The 23,314-nt window shown below is 37.8% G+C and overlaps 1 protein-coding gene and 1 pseudogene across 12 annotated transcripts in view; both read left to right on the forward strand.

Annotated features, from left to right (window-relative positions):
- The first annotated feature begins 328 nt into the window (after positions 1-328).
- LOC128661440 (RPA-interacting protein A-like) lies at positions 329-1,368 on the forward strand (annotated as a pseudogene).
- A 3,154-nt stretch (positions 1,369-4,522) lies between these two features.
- ABI1 (abl interactor 1) overlaps positions 4,523-23,314 on the forward strand; it is a 348,244-nt gene continuing 329,452 nt past the window's right edge. For 4 of the 12 annotated variants that reach the window (XM_053713911.1, XM_053713917.1, XM_053713920.1 and 1 more), the window contains exon 1: positions 4,524-4,741. In XM_053713911.1, the coding sequence (XP_053569886.1) occupies positions 4,625-4,741 (117 nt within the window). In that variant the 5' untranslated portion in view covers positions 4,524-4,624. Of the gene's footprint in view, positions 4,742-23,314 lie in introns of all 12 variants that reach the window. The other 8 variants (XM_053713912.1, XM_053713915.1, XM_053713918.1 and 5 more) reach the window with 3 other exon arrangements.

Here is a 23,314-nt window from a genome sequence, read left to right on the forward strand (position 1 = left end):
GCAAACGAGAACTGCTGGAAAGGAGAAAACAGAAATCTTGTCTGCAACATCTAGAATTGTCACTTTTCTCCCATGTTCATAATTATTTATTTACTTGCTGAAGTGTATTACATTTTTTCAAACAACTGCTTTACCTTTATTTTTAAATAGGAAATAGCTGGTTTTATCTGTTGAAACCACCACCTATACTGAAAATGTGCATACAGCTGTATTTTTTGTAGAAAAGCTATGTAAACCGGTGGGGGAGCTTAGAGGGGTTACCCTTCAGCCTTTCAATACATCTCTTTCTATAAGGATCCTTCGCGGCCGCAATCATACAGAGAAAGTCATGGAGGCGTCAATTAGACATTGTGCGCTATACAAGGGAACGACTCCTTGAAAGGAAACTTAAAGGGACAGTCTACACCAAAAATGTTCTTATTTAAAAAGATAGATAATCCCTTTATTACCCATTCCCCGTTTTTGCATAACCAACACAGTTATATTAATATACTTTTTACCTCTGTGATTACCTTGTATCAAAGCCTTTGCAGACAGCCTCCTTATCTAAGTGCCTTTGAAAGACATGCAGTGTAGTCAATCAGTGAAGACTCCTAAATAACTTCACGGGAGTCAGCACAATGTTATCTATATGACACATGTGAACTAGCACAGCCTAACTGTGAAAAACCTTCAAAATGCTCTGAGCTAGGAGGCGGTTTTCAACTGTTTAGAAATCAGTTTGAGCCTAGCTAGGTTTAGCTTTTCAAAAATACCACCAAGGGAACAAAGCAAATTTGATGATAAAAGTAAATTGGAAAGTTGTTTAAAATTGCATGCCCTATCTGAATCATGAAAGTTTCGTTTTGACTTTACTGTCCCTTTAAAAGAAAGAGATGTGTTGAAGGGTAACCACTCTAAGCTCCTTGACAAGTTCCGGGATGTGGGGGAAAGGCTTCATTCTGGGGCTGCTGGTTCTTTTCTGGTACAAGAAGTTATGGAGGATCAATGGAAAGCAATGCAGTCTGAGAACATGGGTCTATGGAAGAGGGACAAGTTTTCCCAGGCTATATGCTATAAGTCTGTTTCAGCATCCTGGTGATTTGGGAGTACTGGAAGAAATAAAGCAAGATCTCCTAATAGGAGAATAAGTAATGATTGAGGAAATTGAGCACGTCCTCCAGTTTAAGGAAAAATGTTTAGACTCTTTAGTGGGCCTCAGTTAGTACTGATAATCAGATTGTTTGCCCTGTATGTAACATGCATTGTCTCACTGTAACAAGCTGCTTCATTCCTTGCCAGTGTGGAGCCTACATTAATACAAAGTCACAAGGGATGAGCACTGAGCAATTGTGTTCTTTATTGGAGATCAACCTGACAAGGTGCTAACTATTTATTAGTTTAATGTTGTATAGCTGGCCGATCTCTGCTTTCGGATTAGTGGTGTATTGAGAGAGGTGTGTCGTTGGGAGTTTTTCTCAGGTTGCTGCTTGTGAGCAGCGGGATTTTTGGGGCTGGAAACCGAAAGGGTGAGAAAGTAGTTATGTGTGTCATTGGTATTATGCGATTTATAATGTCATTTTTTTAATTAAGAGAAAGAAGATTTAAATGTAGCCATTGTTTGCCTATATTTGTGTATTTATTGCAATATCGTATATAACGATTATTGAAGCAGCATTGTTTTTATTGGGATTATAATACATTCGTTAGTCCAATAAAAGGCATCACTGATTACCTTACTTTTGTAGGTATATACATTAATTTGTATATGATACATTTACATATTATTATAATGTATAGTACTGATGGTATTTTTGTGTGTGTGTGTGTGTGTGTGTATATATATAATTAATTACAAATTAATGTATATATATAGTAATTACAAAAGAGGAACACACTAATGGGCTATACCAAATAATGCATAAGTGATAGTATCACTGTCAACAGTTTCTTGAAAAGGTTTATGCATATAATCTCCAACGCACATGTGTAGGGCAATATATATGTATTAGATACCGTAACAAAAAATGGATACACTTCAGACAAGACACACTTCAACCCCCGGTAAGTAGTAGAACTAGCATAGCCTTTATATGTCTTAGCATTGCATACTGCTTGGAGCGGGAGTAATGTAAAATAGGAGCAGCCTGTGCTCGACAGCTAGTAGCTGTGTCAACTCACTGCTACCTCGTACCGTCTTTCTCCGTATGTCTGCGCCTCCAACAGCCTGGATATCTGGAGGGTTAGCTTGTGTGAAAGGCGTGCTGTCCAACGCACCCCAATGATCACCGTACCAACTTTTTTCCTCCTCTCCTCGATAAAATAGTGTGTCAGCTTGTTTCGTTTTCAGGACGCCTGGAGACTCAGCTGCGGGGGGAGGTGTGTCTCATCACATGGGACTATTTCAGCCAATCAGGCTCTTTAGAAGCCAGTACTTTTCAGCACTCAAAGGAACTGTGTGGGAGCTTTATCAGCCTAACGATTCCCTGTCAATAGTATAGGTGAAAGGCAAAAATAGTATTGTAAGCTGATGTAGTAAGAATAAAACGATTCTTTATTTATCCAAATGATGGTAAAAAGACCACAGGAGGTCTGCAGCAAAAAGGGTTAAACACTCAGCAGTGAGCATTGAAATGCTGACATGTTTTGACCAAGGGCCGTAATCGTAGCTTTGAGTATCAAGTTTGTTTGCTGATTTCCCTTTAAGAGTCTCCTTGCTGATATAGAAGTATGATTTTATGTCTGTCAAATTCTGTGATCATTTTGAATGGAATGATGTGATTGAAAGTGGGTCTTATTAGCAAGCTTCCAAAGAATTAAATTAATTTCACATGTGTATGTAATTCTGAAGCATGTCTTGCACAAACCTGGTATAATAGACCTTTTTCCCAGCAGTCATTTTGACATGAAATAGTAGGCGAAATGCAGGTGTTAGCAATGACATTAATTAGGGTGCCATTACATTTAGATTTACGAGAGCCAGGTTTCTGCTATTGCTCAACTGTAAGGGGAGGTCACACTAAATACTTCCCACTTTAGCCTATAGAAGCTGTTTTTCTGATTTTTTCCCCCTGATTTTTTCCCCATTTTTTTTAATACTGCATACAAATATCCTGTATTTTCATGTTGTATTCTAATAAAGAGACTGAAAAATAATTATTTATTGTCATTATACCATTGCATAAACAACAAATCTAATGGTGGCCTAAGACTTTTGCACAGTACTGTATATATATATATATATTCATCCAAATAAATTGCGCTCTCAGGTTTATTCCGTGACGTTTCAGAGCGTTTACCCCTTTCTCAGGTATACCTTGTTTTATTACTCTTCACTTTATGGTGCTTTGCAGATATTGCTCTTTTTACAAAGTGAAGGTTTGTGGCAGCCCTGTGTCGAGCAAGTCTATCAACGGCATTTTTCCAACATATATACACAGATAAACACATATATACACACCTCCAGTAAAATATTATGACTCACTGAAGGCTCAGATGATGGTTAGCATTTTTTTTTAGCAATAAAGCATTTTTAATTAAGGTATGTACATTGCTTTTTTAAGACATAATGTGTGAATGTATGTAAGGTTTAGTGGTCGATTTATCAAAGGCTTTGCAAGCCTTTCTACCCCTTTCGACTGCAAGTTCTCACAAGCGAACCTGCTGTCCGTATTTAACAAGCAGCGGTCATCTAAGGTGGTGAATTTCAATCTCCCGGTCTTGTCCGATCGGGGAGATTGACAGCTCCTGCCCGCACGTGATTAGCTGTGCGCGGGCAGGGGGCCGGGTTGCACGCAAGCGCAAAATAACGCTTGTGTGCAATGCCAGAGGCAAACAAGGGCGTGTATATGCACCCGTCTGCCGCAGCTTAAATCGGCCCCTTAACGATTTCCTACCTGGAGTCCTGTGATTTATATTGCTGATGTTGTGTTGCTCCCTAATAAGAATAAAGGTGTTGGCGAATACAGTGTTTATCAATACATAGTTTCTGTGTATGTGTTTAAGCAAGCGTTTTTTATTTGTGTAACGTTCACGTATGAGGCCACACACACACACACACAGGCCACACCCACCTCATGCCTACACACAACTCCCTAAGTCACGCCCTTTCGAAGTGTCCAGGAAATGGCTTGGCAACCCTAGGTGGAGCATTTGCAAAAGCCAACATGTGACCCCACCTACCAACCATGCCCAGTCTCCTGCAGGTTCTCCAGTATTTTTGTTGAGGACAGTTGGCACCAATCAATCATCATCTAGTTCTTAATAATGCACTGCTTCACCTGACTACCTAGGTATGCTTTTCATCAATGGATTCCAAAATAAGGTCAATCTTATAGCAGAAGTAATTTGAAAAGTCTATTAAAATTGCATGCTACACAAAATAACATGAATTGGGAACACCTTTCTCCCCAGCATTTCTTTAAAATTGTAGTGCACCACAGTCCACAGAGTCTCTGACTCAAACTACAACTCCCAGCATGTTTTGCAATAATGACGTTTACAAGTGTCAGGGAAAGGGGAAGGAAGTGACAGGCGGAGTCCATTCGAAAACGAGGCCCGGAATCCCAGCATACCAGGCGGGCGGGGCCGGTCTCAGCTGTCTGTCCTCCGCTTACAAGGAAGAGATGCACAGGGTTGCTAAAAGATGGCAGAGCTGCAGATGCTACTAGAGGAGGAAATCCCCGCCGGCAAAAGGGCACTCATTGAGAGCTTCCAGAACCTCACCCGCGTTGCTGACTACTGCGAGTCCAACTACGTACAGGTAAGTGGCTGCTGTTGGTGGAAGAGAATTGCTGGCTAATGGCTGAGAGCAGGGAGGTGCACTCAGTATACAGGAAGTGTGGGCTGTTGTAGTGATAAGCAGGCTGGGGATCTCCTCTGCAGTCTGATGTCCCCCCCCCCCCCCCCCCCGCTTATACTCTGCTTCTTATGTGCACCCCATATCCCTATGTGGAAGCCATTGCCTAAAGATATATGAACCTTCTCTGGTTGCATTTGGGCATCTGGCTGCCAGGTGATTATTATAGTGTAGTGGTGGTCTGCCAGATTTAAGGATTAGTGTGCTATATACATCTCTGCAGCCAAGGGGTTAATACGTGGCAATGCTTTGATAATCAAGAGGTTAAACGAGAGGGTGGTGGGTGTATCCAGCTCTGCCTAGTGGGTGTGCCTTTTTTTTGTTTAATTATGAGTCATATCGCATATATTTCCCTTGGGTAAATAAACCCAGCATCATTTGTAAGCTGTCTAAGATAATTTACTAAGAGTATCATATGGTCCCTTGTGTGTGTCCCCTCAACAAATATACAGTGTGAGTGCTAGAAAATAACAAGGCTCTGATAGCAAGACATATGCATTGTATTATTGTGCTTTGTGTCCCAAGGCTTTTCTGTCTAGACAGAAGTGAGGAGCATTAGGTGTTGGAAACATTATTTACATACAGCATTTAAGACAGTTATTGTAATTACTAGAATGAGCTGTGCCTTGCTTGATTGCAAGGTTGACTATTTTTCTTCTTCACTGTAACTCTGTTGTGTGGTTGTGACAGCTGGTAGCTTTTGCCTTCCACCCCTGCTGGTTAGTGCACACTTGTATATGTAGAACTATCTGCTGTAGTATGACTGACAGGTAGTTGAAGACCTGTAATATGTTGTATTGATCCATATTTGTTTTCCTTTCTGCATGGCTTTACTTTTCATCCCAAGTTTACTGGCAACATGCTGATGACATAACAGAATATTAAAAATCATGGTTTGTATATTTCATGCTAGTAAAGTAATACATAAAAAAAATAGACTAAACTCAGAGAAAATAAGTGCAGTAAAATGTATTCATTTACCTACAACAATTATATCCTGTACCATTCATTTAGTTCTGTATTTTGGCAGTAAAGTATTGCTTTGCAAAAAGAAAATGATCTGTTTGGAGCATTTTATTATTGCACTGTTGCTTGGGTATATCTATGTGTTTAACCCTCTGCAAAGAGGTAAAAGATATTTAGTCAAATTCAGAGCAGCAATGCACTACTGGGAGCTAGCAGAACACATCTACCGAGCCAATGGTAAGAAACTGTGTAGCACCCAGTTGTTAGCGAGCTCCCAGTAGTGCATTGCATATTCTTTTCAACCAAGCATACCAAGAGAACAACATTCTGCATCTGAGTCATGACGGCTTAATTTTGACTTTATACCACAGCTTCATTTGGTCTGTGAAAGCACATAGGGAGTTAAAAATGAAGCATTATAACTATTTAAACTTGCTGGCCGAAGAAAAAAGCTTGCAAGTGTAATGGGTGGATAAATACACCAATCCTCTGGATAACACATTATCCCTATGTCATAGTTTTTGCTGTGCTGTAATTCTGGAATGAGTATACTGTAGTTTCTAGAATTATTCTTACCAAAGTCGTACAATTTGTTAAAGGCTGAGCCCTAGTTAAATTACATTTTCTGCATTTTAAAGTCACACTATCATTTTTGTCAGACTGATAAAAAAAAAATGAGCTTATTGCGCCATATGCATTTAAACCTTCAGTTCTCTTTGTAAGAACCACAATGCATTGCTCCTGACTCTTCTACATGCTCATATCCTTAACATATACAGTTACATGTTTTGTGCTTGCTGATTTTATTCCACTTTATTGGCCTCTTAAAGGGATAGGAAAGTCAAAATTAAACTTGCATGATTGAGATAGAGCATGTCATTTTACTACACATTTAAATTAACTTCTATTTTCAAATGTGCTTCGTTCTCTTAGTATACCTTGTTAAAAAATGAATACGCACATATCATACACTAGTGGGAGCTGCTGCTAATTCGTGCCTGCACACATTTGTCTCTTGTGATTGGCTAAATAGATATTTTCAGCTTCCTGTCAGTAGTGCAATGCTGTCCCTTCAGCAATGGATAACAAGAGAATGAAGAAAATTTGATAATTGAATTATATTGGAAAGTTGTTTAAAATTGCATGTTCTATCTGAATCATAAAATAACATTTTGGGGTTTACTATCCCTTTTAAGATGTCTTGTAGTTGCTATTTTTTCTTGGCCAGTATATTTGCCCCATTCAGTGTGAAACAGACTAGAGAAGCCTGTTCCACCAACTCCTCCCATCCACCAGACCTCTTACATTAGTATGAAGAAAAACATGTTACACAGAGAAGTGCTTATTTCCTTATCTTGAGAAATATTCAGCTGCTGACTTGCTGGCCTGTACAGTGTTGGACAAATTTGTATGAAATCTGTTAGCCAAGAAGAATAATGAGCAGGGGACTCTAAAAAGTTATATGCTTTCCTGGTTTTTAAATTTGTAGATAAGGAAGACTAAAAGGACATTCAAAATCTAGCAGCATGTTGGAACACTTTCAAGTATGAAGTTTTTATCAAAGACACGGGACAGTCTAGTCCAAAATGAAACCTTCATGATTCAGATAGGACATGCAATTTTTAAATAACTTTCCAATTTACTTTTATCATCAAATTTGCTTTGTTCTCTTGGTATTATTTGTTGAAAGCTAAACCTAGGTAGGCTCATGCTAATTTTTAAGCCCTTGAGGGCCACCTCTTATCTCAGTGTATTTTGACAGTTTTTTTTTTTTACAGCTAGATATAGTTTGTGTGTGCTATATAGATACCATTGTGCTAACTGCCGTGGAGTTACTTAGGAGTCAGCACTAATTTGGATAAAATGCAAGTCTGTGAAAAGAACTGAAATAAGGTAGCAGTCTGCAGAGATTTAGATACAAGGTAATCAGAGGTAAAAATTATATAAAGTTATGCAAAACTGGGGAATAGGTAATTAAAGGGATTATCTATTTAAACAATAAAAAATCTTTTTAATTAAATTTAATGTTTATGATCAAATTTACATTTGTGTTTTTTTATTGTTGTCCTTTTGTAGAAAAGCATATTTACATATCCTTAGCATCAGCAGTGTACTACTAAGGGAGCTAGCTGGTGATTGGTGGCTACATGCATTTGTTTCTTGTCATGTTTAGCTAGCTCCTAGTAGTGCAGTGCTAGAGCTGACTTATGTGTTTTAAAGTGATGGTAAAAATAAAAAAAAGGATTTTTTCACTATTTTGTAGCTTTAATTCATAAATATACATTGAGTCATTTATTTTTTATTTTTTTATGTTTAAATATTTCTTCCCCCTTACCTATGAGGACTGAAAGAAACAATGCGAAAGGGTAGTTATCCGGGATATTCAGCTGCAGCTTCAAGTAAACGTGAATCCTATATTGTATAGCAATTCACTGTTTACTGCTGTGATCTTGGAAGCACGTCATCTGCGCTAGATACCCCTAGTATGGACAAGCATTTCATTTGTTTTTTCACAATTAAAAACAAATGACTCACACCCCTCTGACTTGCTTTAGGCTCAGATGATGGTTAGCATTTTTTTAGCAATATAGTATTTTTTTAATTAAAGGGAATGTCAACTTTGAAGAATGAGTGCCCGGTTTTTAAAAATACTATTAAAAGCAGGGGCACGCACCCGTTTTGTTAAAAAACGTAACTTTTCTTCTTGAAGCCGGAGAAGCAATTCCCCCTCCTGCTGCTCATCACTTCATACGTCCGCAATGGCTAATCCGGCTTCCTCCAATCACGGCGTTGCTTCAGGCAATGATTCCCCTGGGGGGGGGAGCTGTGATTGGAGGATTCCGTATTCGTCATTGCTGATGTAAGAAGAGACGACCGGCAGGAGGTGGAATCGCTTCTCTGGCTTCAAGAAGAAAAGGTAAGTATTTTAACAAAACGGGTGAAATGTAAACTTTCATGAATGAAAGTGCCCCTGTTTTTAATAGTATTTTTAAAAACCGGGCACTCATTCTTGAAAGTTGACATTCACTTTAAAGGGACATGAAACCCAATTTTTTTTCTTTCATGATTTAGAAAGAACATGCAAATTTAAACAACTTTCTAATTTTGCTTCATTCCTTTTTTATATCCTTTTGCTCAGTAGCTGCTGATTGGTGGCTGCACATAGATGCCTCGTGTGATTGGCTCACCCATATGCATTGCTATTTCTTCAACAAAGTATATCTAAAGAATGAAGCAAATTAGATAATAGAAATGAATTGGAATGTTGTTTAAAATTGTATTTATCTGAATCATGAAAGAAAACTTTTGGGTTTAGTGTCCCTTTAAGGTATGTACATTGCGTTTTTAGACATAATGCTATCATTTACTTAATAGACTACTGTACTGTCAACATAACTTTTACATGCACTGGGAAACCAAAAAATGTGCGTGATTTGCTTTATCGCGATATTCACTTTTTTTCTTAGCTCCAATACCACTTACAGCTCAAACTTTGTATTTAAATGAACATATTGACTTTTGTTCTGTTAGACAGATATAAAGAGCGAAATATTTTCTTCATGCCGTAACATTTAAAATAAATTAATAAATGGAAGTCAGTAGTATGACAGGGCTGTTGTAAGGCAATTATTATTTTATGTTTCAGATAGAGCATACCATTTTAAGCAACTTTCTATTTTACTCCTATTGTCATTTTTTTTTCTTCGTTCTTTTGCTATCTTTATTTAAAAAGAAGGAATGTAAAGCTTAGGATCCGGACCATTTTAGGTTCAGAACCCTAAGCAAGCGTAACCCAGGTACTGAACCAAAAATAGGTTGGCTCCTAAAGGGACACAGAACCCAATTTTTTTTCATTTGTGATTCAGATAGAACATGCAATTTTAAGCAACTTTCTAATTTACTCCTATTATCAAATTGTCTTCATTCTCTTGGTATCTTTATTTGAAATGCAAGAATGTAAGTTTAGATGCCGGCCCATTTTTGGTGAACAACCTGGGTTGTTCTTGCTGATTGCTGGATAAATTCATCCACCAATAAAAAAAAAGTGCTGTCCACTGTTCTGAAAAAAAAGCTTAGATGCGTTTTTCAAATAAAGATAGCAAGAGAATAAAGAGAAATTTGATAATAGGAGTAAATTAGAAAGTTGCATAAAATTGCATGCTCTATCTGAATCATGAACAAAAAAAATTGGGTTCAGTGTCCCATGTTTACATTTCTACTTTTTAAATAAAGATAGCAAGAGAATGAAGAAAAAAACGATAATAGGAGTAAATTAGAAAGTTGCTTAAAATTGCGTGCTCTATCTAAATAAAAATTGTCTTACGTTTGGGTTTAGTAACCCCTTTTAAAATAATAAAAAAAAAAAAAATTAATTTGCTTTTTGTAGCACTTTATAGCGTTCCTAGTGAACAGCATCAGGGTGCATGCATGAAGCTCCAATAGACACAAAGCATACTTACTGACACCCTTGTTCGATCTCATTGTTACTCTGCTAGTATTTTTATTATGTCCCTTTACTGTTAGGCCGTGATGCACTCTCTGATATTCTATTGACTTTTTAAAGCTGTATAGTTTCAAATGTTGGGCAATTTTAATTTGCAGGGTTAATTCTGTTTAACCTTTCCCTTCTCTCCTCTATTTTTTTTTCTCCTTCTTATCCCTATTTAGTAGCTAAAATCATGTTTAAACTTGCAAGTTTGAGCCATGTTGGCTGGGTCACCTTATCTCTGCAGTTGTGCAAAGCACATACACTTTGCTGCCAAACTAACGCACTAACCCACCTTTTTGCAGTTTCTAAAGTTTGTAAAATTCAAGTACTTGGATTTAGGCAAATACTGGAGAAATTGTAAAATTGATTGTAATTAAAGAAACAAAACATTCCATTGTGACATTTTGTTTGTTTTGCTTTCTGCCAGCACATAACTGAAATAGCTTTATGCAGTTAGAGAAGTGTGGCATGGGTGAATCTTAGCTAACTTGACAACAAATATCACACTTTTCTTAATGTAGTTAGCAAACTAAACTTCCCTTCTTATGAACGGCTTTGCAAGCCTTTCGACCCACTATGGCTGCAGGTTCTCACAAGAGAACCTGCACGCTGTATTTAACAAGTAGCGGTCATCAGACCGCTGCTTCCCTAATCTTTTGCCACCTCTAAAGTGGTGAAATTCAATTCCCATGGTCTAGTCCGACCGGGAAGATTGACAGCTCTTGCCCACGCATGATTAGCTGTGTGCAGGCAGGGGGCGGGATCGCACGCAAGCACAAAATAGCGCTCGTGTGCAATGCTGAATAACGGCAGGGGAATTCAGCCCGCCAGAGTGAGCTGCGGCGGACAGGGGCGTGTATGTGCGCCACTGTCCGCCTCAGCTTGATAAATCACCCCCTAAGACTGTATGTATGCTTGAATGCTAGGATATCTCTGTATAACCTTTCTGGAAATCTATGGCATGCAAAAATAAATTGTCAGAGGAGCTAAGTGTTGTATTAATTCGGACAAGCATGCCTATAATCAGTATATGCACATGTGTGTCCAATATCAGTAAAGTCCAGAAGTACTGTAAGCAAAAATGTTTTGTTATATGACCAGCAAGTAGAGGGATAAAAAGGGAATACTGAGATGTGCATTTACATTTTAAATAGACATTTTTGCAATATTTAAAGTTATTTCCGTTTTTCATCAGCATACATACATATGCTGTGAGGGCCTGTGCAGCAGCATTCAAACATCATGCTTGCTCAGAGTCAGCAGTGGCTGGTATGATACAAATTACAAAAAGGCACACTCAAGTCAAAATAAATGTTTATGATTCAGATAGCGCAGCAGTTTTAAGACACTTTCCAATTTACTTCCATTATCAAATTTTGCACAGTCTTTTTATATACTCGCTTTCGGAGGAACAAGCCCCTACTGAGCATGTGCATAAGCTCACAGGGTATGCGTATACTAGTCTGTGATTGGCTGATGTCTGACACATGATACAGGGGGCCGGAAAATGTGAGAAAAAAATAAATTTGTCAGATAAATAATCTGCTGTTTATTTGAAATTCAGAGAAAGTGCTATTGCATTGTCTTTTTATTATGTACTTGTTAATTACATAATTCTACTGCATTGTGTGGTCCATTAAAGGACCAGTCAACACATTAGATTTGCATAATCAACAAATGCAAGATAACAAGACAATGCAATAGCACTTAGTCTGAACTTCAAATGAGTAGTATATTTTTTTATAACAAATTTCAAAGTTATGTATATTTCCACTCCCCTTGTACCATGTGATAGCAATCAGCCAATCACAAATGCATATACGTATAGTCTGTGAATTCTTGCACATGCTCAGTAGGATCTGGTGACTCAAAAATTGTAAATATAAAAGACTGTGTACATTTTTTTTTTTTTTTTTAATGGAAGTAAATTGGAAAGTGGGTTTAAAATTACATGCTGTATCTGAATCATGACAATTTTAATTTAACCTGAGTATCCCTTTAAGTGCTCACAGGCACAATACACACCAGCATCAGCTCTCTGAGCATGGTCTTACAGCGTATGTGCACATGTCACTAAAAAACAGTAATAACTTTTATTAGGAGCATTTTTGCTAATGGAAGTAATTTACCAAAATACTTCTATGTAAAATTTAAGTGCACTTATGCTCATTTCACTTTTGACCTTTCTTTTCCTTTAAAGGGACATAAAACCCAAACAATTGCTTTCCTTATTCATGTAGAGAATACAATTTATAAAAAAGGTTTCCAATTTACTTCTATTATCAAATTTGCTTTATTCTCTTATTCTTTGTTGAAGAGATACCTAGATAGGTAGCGTGCACATGTCTGGAGCACCACATGACAAGAAATAGTGCTGCCATGCAGTGCCCTTTCTAATGTACAACATTTTTGCAAGATTGCTGCCATATAGTGCTAAATAAAATGTGCACACTCCTTAGCTTACATCCCTGCTTTTCAACAAAGGATAACAAGAATACAAAGAAAATGTGATATTCAAAGTACTTTGGAAAGTTGTTTAAAATTCTATGTTCTATCTGAATCTTAAAAGAAAACAAATTGGGTTTCATGTCCCTTTAAACATATTTGCTTACAGTGAAAGTAGCAGGACAAACGTGTTGAATATTGCACTGTTTGTTCCCATTGACTAATAAAGACAGCTAAGTTTTATTTTTATAGACATCTGTAGGATGATCAGGGCTTTGTAACCTTTTAATGAGGGGTCTGATCAAGTTTTCTAAATTCTGCTAGTCTGATAAAAATATACTACTTTGTAGACTGATTTAAATGGACATTAAACCCCAAATGTTTCTTTCATGATTCAGGTAGAGAATACAATTTTAAACAACTTTCCAATGCACTTCTATTATTTGCTTCATTCTTCAGATATAATTTGTTGAAGAAATAGTGATTCACATGGGTGACCCAAATCACATGAGGTATCTATGTGCAACCACCAATCAGCAGCCACTGAGCCTATCTAGATATGCTTTTCCACAAAAGATATAACGAAAACAAAGCAAATTAGATAATAGAAGTAAATATGAAAGTTGTTTAAAATTGCATGCTCTTTTTAAATAATGAAACAAAAAAGTGTTTTATGCCCCTTTAATGAGCAATCCTTTAGTATAGGGAGTTGTCCATTGATTCTATACAGAGAAGACTGCAATTGTCCAAATTGAAGTGCTGTGGAGAAATGATGAAACCGTATTAAATGCTCTGGACAGCCTTAGAGTCATCACCAACTTGTCCAACCTAAGGAAGCAATGGACCTATTAGCATATTTTATTAACCAGTTTATTTTTATGCTTTAAAGGGATATGAAGACCAACATTTTTCTTTCATGATTCAGACAGAGCATGCAATTTTAAACCACTTTCAAATTTACTTCTATTATTACATTGTCTTTGTTCTCTTGGTACCTTTTTGTTGAAAAGCAGGGACGTATGTTTAGTTGCTAGCCTGTTTCTAGAGCACTATATGGCAGCAGTTTTGCAAGTATGCTATCCATTTTCATCCTATTTCCTGCCATGTAGTGCTCCAAGCGCTCTAGCTATCTCCAACAAATATCATTGGAACAAAACAAATAATAGAAGTAAATTGGAAACTTAAATGGTCTGTTCTGTCTGAATTACAAAAAGATGCTTCATCCTGTTAGCTTGTGTAACCTCTCGCATGAGCCAGTTCTATGAATCCACTGATCTTTCACTAGTTCAAAGTTCTATTAGAAGTTTGCTGCTAGAAGCTATACAGAGTGTACGATTTACACACAACAGGCAAGGTATTTTTGCAAACTGGTTTCTATTATTAGGCATGAGTTCTAATAATCAGACCGCTGCTTTCCTGTCCCGGGTCTCGTCCAACCGGGGCGATTGACAGCTCCTGCCCGCATGTTATTGTCTGTGCGCGGGCAGGGGGTGGTGTTGCACAAGAGTGCAAAATTGCGCTCGTGTGCAATGCTGAATTCCTTCAGCCCGCCAGAGGCAAGCTGCGGCGGACAGGGGCTCGTATATGTGCCCCTGTGTGCCGCAACTTGATACATCATCCCCTTGGTCCCATCCTCTTACAAAACTGTTCAATTTAACAGATGCAAGTATTCCTAACTCCAAACTTTTCCCAGTCCCAAGCAGTTTGGATAACGTGCCTTCTAACCCGTATACCCACATTTGTAGCAAAGGCACTGTTTTACTTATACTTATTTTTTTTAATTTGCTAACTTGCACACTTTGTTTGCAGCTGTGCTAGGAGTAGTACTACTGCTAACTTGCACACTTTGCTTGCAGCTGTGCTAGGAGTGGTACCACTGCTAACGTGCACACTTTGCTGCTTGCAGCTGTGCTAGGAGTGGTACCACTGCTAACGTGCACACTTTGTTGCTTGCAGCTGTGCTAGGAGTGGTACCACTGCTAACGTGCACACTTTGCTGCTTGCAGCTGTGCTAGGAGTGGTACCACTGCTAACGTGCACACTTTGCTGCTTGCAGCTGTGCTAGGAGTGGTACCACTGCTAACGTGCACACTTTGCTGCTTGCAGCTGTGCTAGGAGTGGTACCACTGCTAACGTGCACACTTTGCTGCTTGCAGCTGTGCTAGGAGTGGTACCACTGCTAACGTGCACACTTTGCTGCTTGCAGCTGTGCTAGGAGTGGTACCACTGCTTACTTGCACACTTTGCTGCTTGCAGCTGTGCTAGGAGTGGTACCACTGCTAACTTGCACACTTTGCTGCTTGCAGCTGTGCTAGGAGTGGTACCACTGCTAACTTGCACACTTTGCTGCTTGCAGCTGTGCTAGGAGTGGTACCACTGCTAACTTGCACACTTTGCTGCTTGCAGTTGTGCTAGGAGTGGTACTACTGCTAACTTGCACACTTTGCTTGCAGTGGTACTACTGCTAACTTGCACACTTTGCTTGCAGCTGTGCTAGCAGTGGTACCACTGCTAACTTGCACACTTTGCTGCTTGCAGCTGTGCTAGGAGTGGTACCACTACTAACTTGCACACTTTGCTGCTTGCAGCTGTGCTAGGAGTGGTACTACTGCTTACTTGCACACTTTGCTGCTTGCAGCTGTGCTAGGAGTGGTACCACTGCTAACGTGCACACTTTGCTGCTTGCAGCTGTGCTAGGAGTGGTACCACTGCTAACGTGCACACTTTGCTGCTTGCAGCTGTGCTAGGAGTGGTACCACTGCTTACGTGCACACTTTGCTGCTTGCAGCTGTGCTAGGAGTGGTACCACTGCTAACGTGCACACTTTGCTGCTTGCAGCTGTGCTAGGAGTGGTACCACTGCTAACGTGCACACTTTGCTGCTTGCAGCTGTGCTAGGAGTGGTACCACTGCTAACGTGCACACTTTGCTGCTTGCAGCTGTGCTAGGAGTGGTACTACTGCTTACGTGCACACTTTGCTGCTTGCAGCTGTGCTAGGAGTGGTACTACTGCTTACTTGCACACTTTGCTGCTTGCAGCTGTGCTAGGAGTGGTACTACTGCTAACGTGCACACTTTGCTGCTTGCAGCTGTGCTAGGAGTGGTACCACTGCTTACTTGCACACTTTGCTGCTTGCAGCTGTGCTAGGAGTGGTACCACTGCTTACTTGCACACTTTGCTGCTTGCAGCTGTGCTAGGAGTGGTACCACTGCTAACTTGCACACTTTGCTGCTTGCAGCTGTGCTAGGAGTGGTTCTACTGCTTACTTGCACACTTTGCTGCTTGCAGCTGTGCTAGGAGTGGTACCACTGCTAACGTGCACACTTTGCTGCTTGCAGCTGTGCTAGGAGTGGTACCACTGCTTACGTGCACACTTTGCTTGCAGCTGTGCTAGGAGTGGATTTAGTGCATGTATTAGCTTCTGCACATGCTCACTGTTGCTAAATGACTTTAATAGTACCATGAAGATGCCCTAGAGACACAAAGTACACAATGAAACTTGCAGGTATGCTGCTAATGCATTGGGTGTGCATTACAAAATGTAATCTGGCAGTAAAAAAAGTCAACAAACAAAAAAAGAAAAAGTTAAGGGAATAATAACATCCCACACTTTTTAACATTTTTGATCATTTTATTTAAAAGAAAAAAGTTTGGATTTCAGAATGTCTGGAATTCCGGATTTGGGGATTTGTACAGTATAAACAATGTTTTAATAGTATTTTAAATAGACACAATTACAGTTATTTAGGTACCATTGTGCTCTGCATTTAAGGGATATGCAACCCCAAAAATGTATTGTGATTCAGACAGAGCATACAATTTTAGGAAAATATTATAGTATAGATATAGTATAGATATTTTATTAAACGTGTTTAGTTCCCATGGAATTCTAACTTGATACCTAGGTATGTGTCTAGAGCACTACATGGCAGGAAACAGTATTTCCATCTAGTTTTTCTTGCAAAACGTGCTGCCATATAGTGCGCCATGCTCCAGAGCTTGCATAACTGCTTTTCAACAAAGAAAATTTGATAATAAAAGTAAATTAGAAAGTTGTTTAAAAATGCATGCCCTATCTGAATCACAATTTTTTTTTTGGGGGGTTTCATATACCTTTAACCTCTTAGTGACCAGACCATTTTTCAATTTTTTTACCCTTAAAGTGAAAGTAAATCCTAGCATTTTACAAACGCTAGGATTGGCTATTGAAACAAAGGGGACTTTTATTCATGTAGTATAAGATACTTCATGTAGAAAACTCCTTTATTTGTTTCAATCGATCGCCGTTTTTAGCTGCTACAGCAGCCCACGGCTAAAAAATGTTTTTGCTAAGAGGTGACATTTTCACCTCTTAGCCAATAGCCGTGCGGTAAATCCGGCTTCCATGGGTGCCCATGGTTGTAAATGCTTCTCTGGGATCCCCTTTGTTCAGAAATAGCAGACATATATGGCTTTAGCATTGCTTTTTGGTAATTAGAAGGCCGCTGCACACCACACGTGTATTATGCCCAGCAGTAAAGGGGTTAATTAGGTAGCATGTAGGGGTTAATTTTACCTTTAGTGTAGAGATCAGCATCCCACCGCCTGATCCCTCCCCCACCTCACAATTGTCACCGCCATCTTAAGTACTAGCAGAAAGTCTGCCAGTACTAAAATAAAGAGATTTATATATAAATTATAAATTTAGTGACCATATTTTGACCAATGAAGAACGTACGGTTCTATGGAAAGAATTCTCATTCTCACCTACCACCAAAACTGATCCCTTTTGATTTGGAGATTGAGACTTATAAACATCCCATCATTTCTATTAGATTCAATTGAAATGATTAAGATTCTACAACAGGATGATATGACGATCACTGATACTGACTTACTGGTGACACTGGATGTCACCAGTTTGTATACTGCCATTCCTCATACAGGTGGCCTAGATGCCACAAGGACATTTAAATCGATACCCTTATGTGAGTCCACCTGTGGAGGTAATATTACATCTTCTTGAATTCTGCCTGGAATGTAATTTTATTTCCGTTTTGAATGGAAATTTTACTTACAGATATCTGGAACGGTGATGGGGTCAAATATGGCCCCATCATATGAAAACATCTTTATGGCAGAATTTGAGCTATTTGACACTGATCTATTTCGTGAACCAAACATCAGGATGTTCAAGAGATATATAGATGACTTGTGTATCATTTGGAAGGGCACCAGACATGAGTTGGATAACTGGTTTGCCCAACTAAACGGATCAAGTGAACACCTCAAATTCAAAATGAATGCTTCTGATACCTGTATTGAGTTTTTAGATTTGTTAATCTTCAAGAATGGTAATCGCCTAGAGACTACTCTATACACCAAGGAGACGGATAGGAACTCCATCCTAAGAGCACTGCCTATCTCCCAATTGAAGAGAGTGGTACAGAACAACAGTACTGAAAGTAAAAAGTTGGAACAACTCCAGGAAATGGAGAACAAGTTTATCCAAAGGGGATATAAACTAGAACCATTCAGGATATCAAATCTACTATGTCCACATTGACACAAGCTGAAGCATTTATAAAGAGAACCAGCGAAGACGCACCTGACGTGGCTTCAAGGATGACGTTCGTGACCACATTCTCCTGACAAGTGGCAAACACCCAGTATTTTACAGGAGAATTGGCACATCATCAACACAGATGAACGCTTACCCTTTAAGAATACCATCCATCCGAGGGTTGGTTATAAACGTTCAAGACCTTTTGAGGGACTACTTGATGCGTCCTGACAATGTCCAAAGTTATACCAACAAGACTTGGTTAGGGAAACCTAAACATGGTTGTTTTAAGTGTATGGGTTGCACTACCTGTAATGGGTTGGTACAAACCACCTATTTTGTCCACCCATGGCACAACAAACGCTATGCCATTAAGCACAGAGTCACATGTACTACCAAGTTTATAGTGTACATGCTGCACTGTTGCTATTGCAGATATTACATTGGCAAAACGAATGATGATCTACGCACCCGTATGGCCAATCACAGGGCATCCATACGTGCTGCCCTAGCCACTGGTAAAAGTGATCAGCCAGTGGCTAGACGCTACTGTGGCCGATTTACGATACATGATCATTGATAACGTCCCTCCCTTACTGAGAGGGAGTAATAGGGCCAAATTTGTTGTTGCAAAAAGAGACCAGGTGGATTTACACCTTGGATACTTTAATACCTAGAGGCCTTAATACCCATTTTGATATGAAATGTTTCTTGTAATGATCCGGTTTGTACATATTTTACACGTAATAGTATATTAATAGTATATTGTGTAGTACAGCTAGCCATAGATTCATACTCTGAGTCTGTCAGTTATTAGATTATACAGGGATGATTAAGATTGTATTTATAATTTTTATGTCTTTTTGACATATTCCCACCTAGTTAAAGCAATTTTTGCGATAGGTAGGTTTCATTTGTCTCCCTGGTCAAATTAATTATGTCCTGTTACAGGGTATGGATTTCATAATTACACTTGATATTCATTACTTGTCTGGTTTTTTTTGTAAGTAACATCTTACTTATTCCCCTCAGTAGTTAAGATATAATATTTATTTGTAGCCAATTTGTTTTTTTGCTAAGTTTTTTGTTACATATTGTGAAGATGAGTTATTTATCACATATATCAGGGCTACTTAGGTTACATTTTTTTTTGTTTTTGTTTATATGAACATTGTTACATTGTAATTTCAGACATTTTTCCATTTTTAACTTTTGCTTTTAGTTGTTTGTCCCAATGCAGCCACCGTAGTTATCTCTGAGCATGCTCAGTTGCGCAGATGAGAAGCTGCAGGTGTTTAGCATTCACAGTACATTGTGGAGGGTATTTAAGCGGAGCAAGTTGCACTATTTTTGTAATCTGTCTGAGGAAGGGGCTAACTACCCCGGAAATAATAATATATATATATATATATATATATATATATATATATATATATATATATATATATTCATATTCATATTCATATTCATATTCATGCAGTGCTGGATTCACTCCCTCCCCCCCCCATACAGCTCTCTAACTTGCTGCCATCTTGGGTACTGCTTTTTTTTCTTTTTTTTCTTAATAAAACTTTTCTGTAGTGTAGCCAATAGCTGTGCGGTAAATCCGGCTCCCATGGGCGCCAACTGGATTTACTGCATAGCTATTGGCTAAGAGGTTAAAGGGACACTCAGGCTTTATTAAATTTTCATGATTCAGATAGAGCATGCAAACAACTTTCCTTCCATTAAAAAAAATGTGCACAGTCTTTTATATTTACACTTTTTTTGAGTCACCAGCTGCTACTGAGCATGTACAAGAATTCAGACTATACGTATATGCATTTGTGATTGGCTGATTACTATCACATGGTACAGGGGGAGTGGAAATATACATAACTTTAAAATGTATTAGAAAAGAATTTACTACTCATTTGAAATTCAGAGTAAATGCTATTGTATTGTCGTCTTATCTTGCATTTGTTGATTATGCAAATCTGCTGTGTTTACTGATCCTTTAAAATGTCACACCTTAGCAAAAAAAATTTTTTAGCCGTGGGCTGCTGTAGCAGCTAAAAACGGTGATCGGTTGTAACAAATAAAGGAGCTTTCTACATGAAGTGTTCAGAAATAGCAGACATATATGGCTTTGGCATTGCTTTTTGGTAATTAGAAGGCCACTGCACACCACATGTGTATTATGCTCAGCAGTAAAGGGTTAATTAGGTAGCTCTAAAGTCTGCCAGTACTAAAAAATAAATAAAAAATGTGTGTGTATATATAATAAAAAAAATAATAATAATATATATATATATATATATATATATATATATATATATATATATATATATATATATATATATATATATATATATATATATATACCATTTATTTATATATAATAAATAATTCTGCTGTGCTGGATCCCCCCCCACAAAATGCTATTTTTTATTTCAAAATAAAACTTTTCTGTAGTGTAGCAGGCCCCCCTCAATACCCTATATCCCTTGCCCAAAATTAAATTCTCCCTCCCTCTGCATTATTCACAAGTCATTTAAATTTTATTATGCAAATGCTGCATGCGTGTCCCCACCCACCCCCTCGCACTCTACCGCAACTATGCGTCTATTATAGAAGAGGGACAGGAAGTAACCATTGATGGGCCTGCTGCCACCCACCAACAATCAGCACCATCAATGGCCGATGCAGAAAGGGCCACAGAGTGTCTCTCTCTGCATCGAATGCTTAAAAAAGGGTATTGCAGGATGCCTCAATATTGAGGCATCACTGCAATATCCTGAGAGTTGCTGGAAGCGATCACAATTGCTTCCAGCGTTGAATTAGGCTGAGGACGTACCAGGTATGTCCATTGTCACTGACAGTTTTTGCAGGACGTACCTGATACGTCCTTGGTCGTTAAGGGGTTAACCTCTTCACTACCAGGACTTTCATTGAAAATAATTTGCCCAAAATACAGTATAATCTTTAGCATTTTTTTTTTATATCATTCCATTTAAACAGAAATAGAGCGTCATATTTTTTTTTTAAATTTACCAATCAAAAAAATAATAATAATAAAAATTTATATATATATATATATATATATATATATATATATATATATATATATATATATATATATATATATATATATATATATATATATATATATATATATATATATATATATATATATATGAGCTGCAGCAACTAATCGATTATTAGAACAGTTGTCAATGAATCTCATAATCGATTGGTGTACAATTAGTTGGTCTGTGTACGGCACCAGCTGCTTCACCCCACTGAGCTCCTGCACATGGTATTGTGATTTATGGTTATGCCCTTAGCCTAAAGGATGTCTACAGACGTTTACTTTTCACTTTTTCAGGACATTATAAGTTTACAACTACTCCTAGCTTATGTGTAACCCAGAAAAATAGTCATCATTTGGATTGTTTATATTAAATCAGGTGATTTGGGACTATGCTTTGCATGATATAGTGCCCAGCTTGTGTGTTTTTTTTTTTTTTTTTTATTTTTAATTAATTTTCAAATGTACCAGATTCAACCTCCTATAAGTATATATGTTATTTTAAGAGCGGACTAGATATTTTATCTCTATTTTATAGCTGGTTATTTACCATTGCATATAGATATTCAAGATATTTTTATATTAGTATGAAGTCCAATCTTACTTTGTTGAGAGGCCCCTTGCACTGGTGGAGCTAACAAAGATAAATAAACCTTTGTGAAACTGGCAAAACCCTACTTATGCATCTCAGGCACCTCAACACCATCTGAGCGCCTCTTCTCTGCTGAAAGCAAAATAACTTGCAAAAAGAGAGCCAGCCTCAGCCAGGAGCATGTGGTCATGTTGACATTTTTTGTATTTCAATACAAAGATTCTGAAAGAGTGAATAACAAGTCAAAATTAAACTTTCCTGATTCAGATAAAGAATTTAATTTTAAACAACTTTCCAATTTACTTTACTGTTAACAAAATGTGCACAGTCTTTTTATATTTACACATTTTGAGTCATCAGCTCCTACTGAGCATGTGAAAGAATTCAGAATATACAAATATGCATTTGTGATTGGTTGATGACTGTCGCATGATACAAGAGGTGTGGAAATAAACATAACTTTGAAATTTGTCAGAAAAAAATCTACTCATTTGAAGTTCAGACTAAGTGCTATTGCATTGTCTTTTTATAATGCATTTGTTGATTATGCAAATCTACTGTATTTACTGGTCCTTTAATTCTAAAAATGTATTCTGATGCTTAAAAATTGGACAAACGGTTGTTAATGTGAAGTTTTAGTCTAAAGTTTATATTTGTAACACTCAGTATGTGGATTTTATCTTAAATTATAGATTTTTTTTTTTTTTTTTAATCATCCGATTGGTCGATTTAATCGAAAAAATAATAGTTGAGGCCCTAAAATATAAATAAATATATAATCTCTTTCACTAAATTTGGGTTTCTCACTGAAATTATTTACATACCGCTTGTGCAATCATGGCACAAATTATTGTAAAAGCTTCTCTGGGAACCCCTTTGTTCAGAAATAGCAGATATACATGGCTGTGCCATTGCTTTTTGGTATTTAGAAGGCCGCTAATTGCAGCTGTGCACCACCCTTCTATTATTCCCAGCAGTGAAGGGGTTAATCAGGTAGCTTGTAACGTTAAAGGGACACTGAACCCAATTTTGTTTCTTTCGTTATTTAGATAGAGCATGCAATTTTAAGCAACTTTCTAATTTACTCCTATTATCACATTTTTCTTTATTTGAAAAGCAACAATGTAGGTTTAGATGCCGGCCAATTTTTGGTGAACAACCTGGGTTGTTCTTGCTGAATTGTGGATAAATTCACTTACCAATAAACAAGTGCTGTCCAGGGTCTAAACCAAAAATTGTCTGGCTCTTTAGCTTACATCATTTCTTTTTTGAAATAAAGATAGCAAGAGAATGAAGAAAAATCGATAATAGGAGTAAATTAGAAAGTTACTTAAAATTGCATGCTCTATCTGAACAATGAAAGAAATGTATTT

Source organism: Bombina bombina, chromosome 5 (assembly GCF_027579735.1).
Source record: "Bombina bombina isolate aBomBom1 chromosome 5, aBomBom1.pri, whole genome shotgun sequence".
In the NCBI taxonomy this organism is placed as follows: Eukaryota; Metazoa; Chordata; class Amphibia; order Anura; family Bombinatoridae; genus Bombina; species Bombina bombina.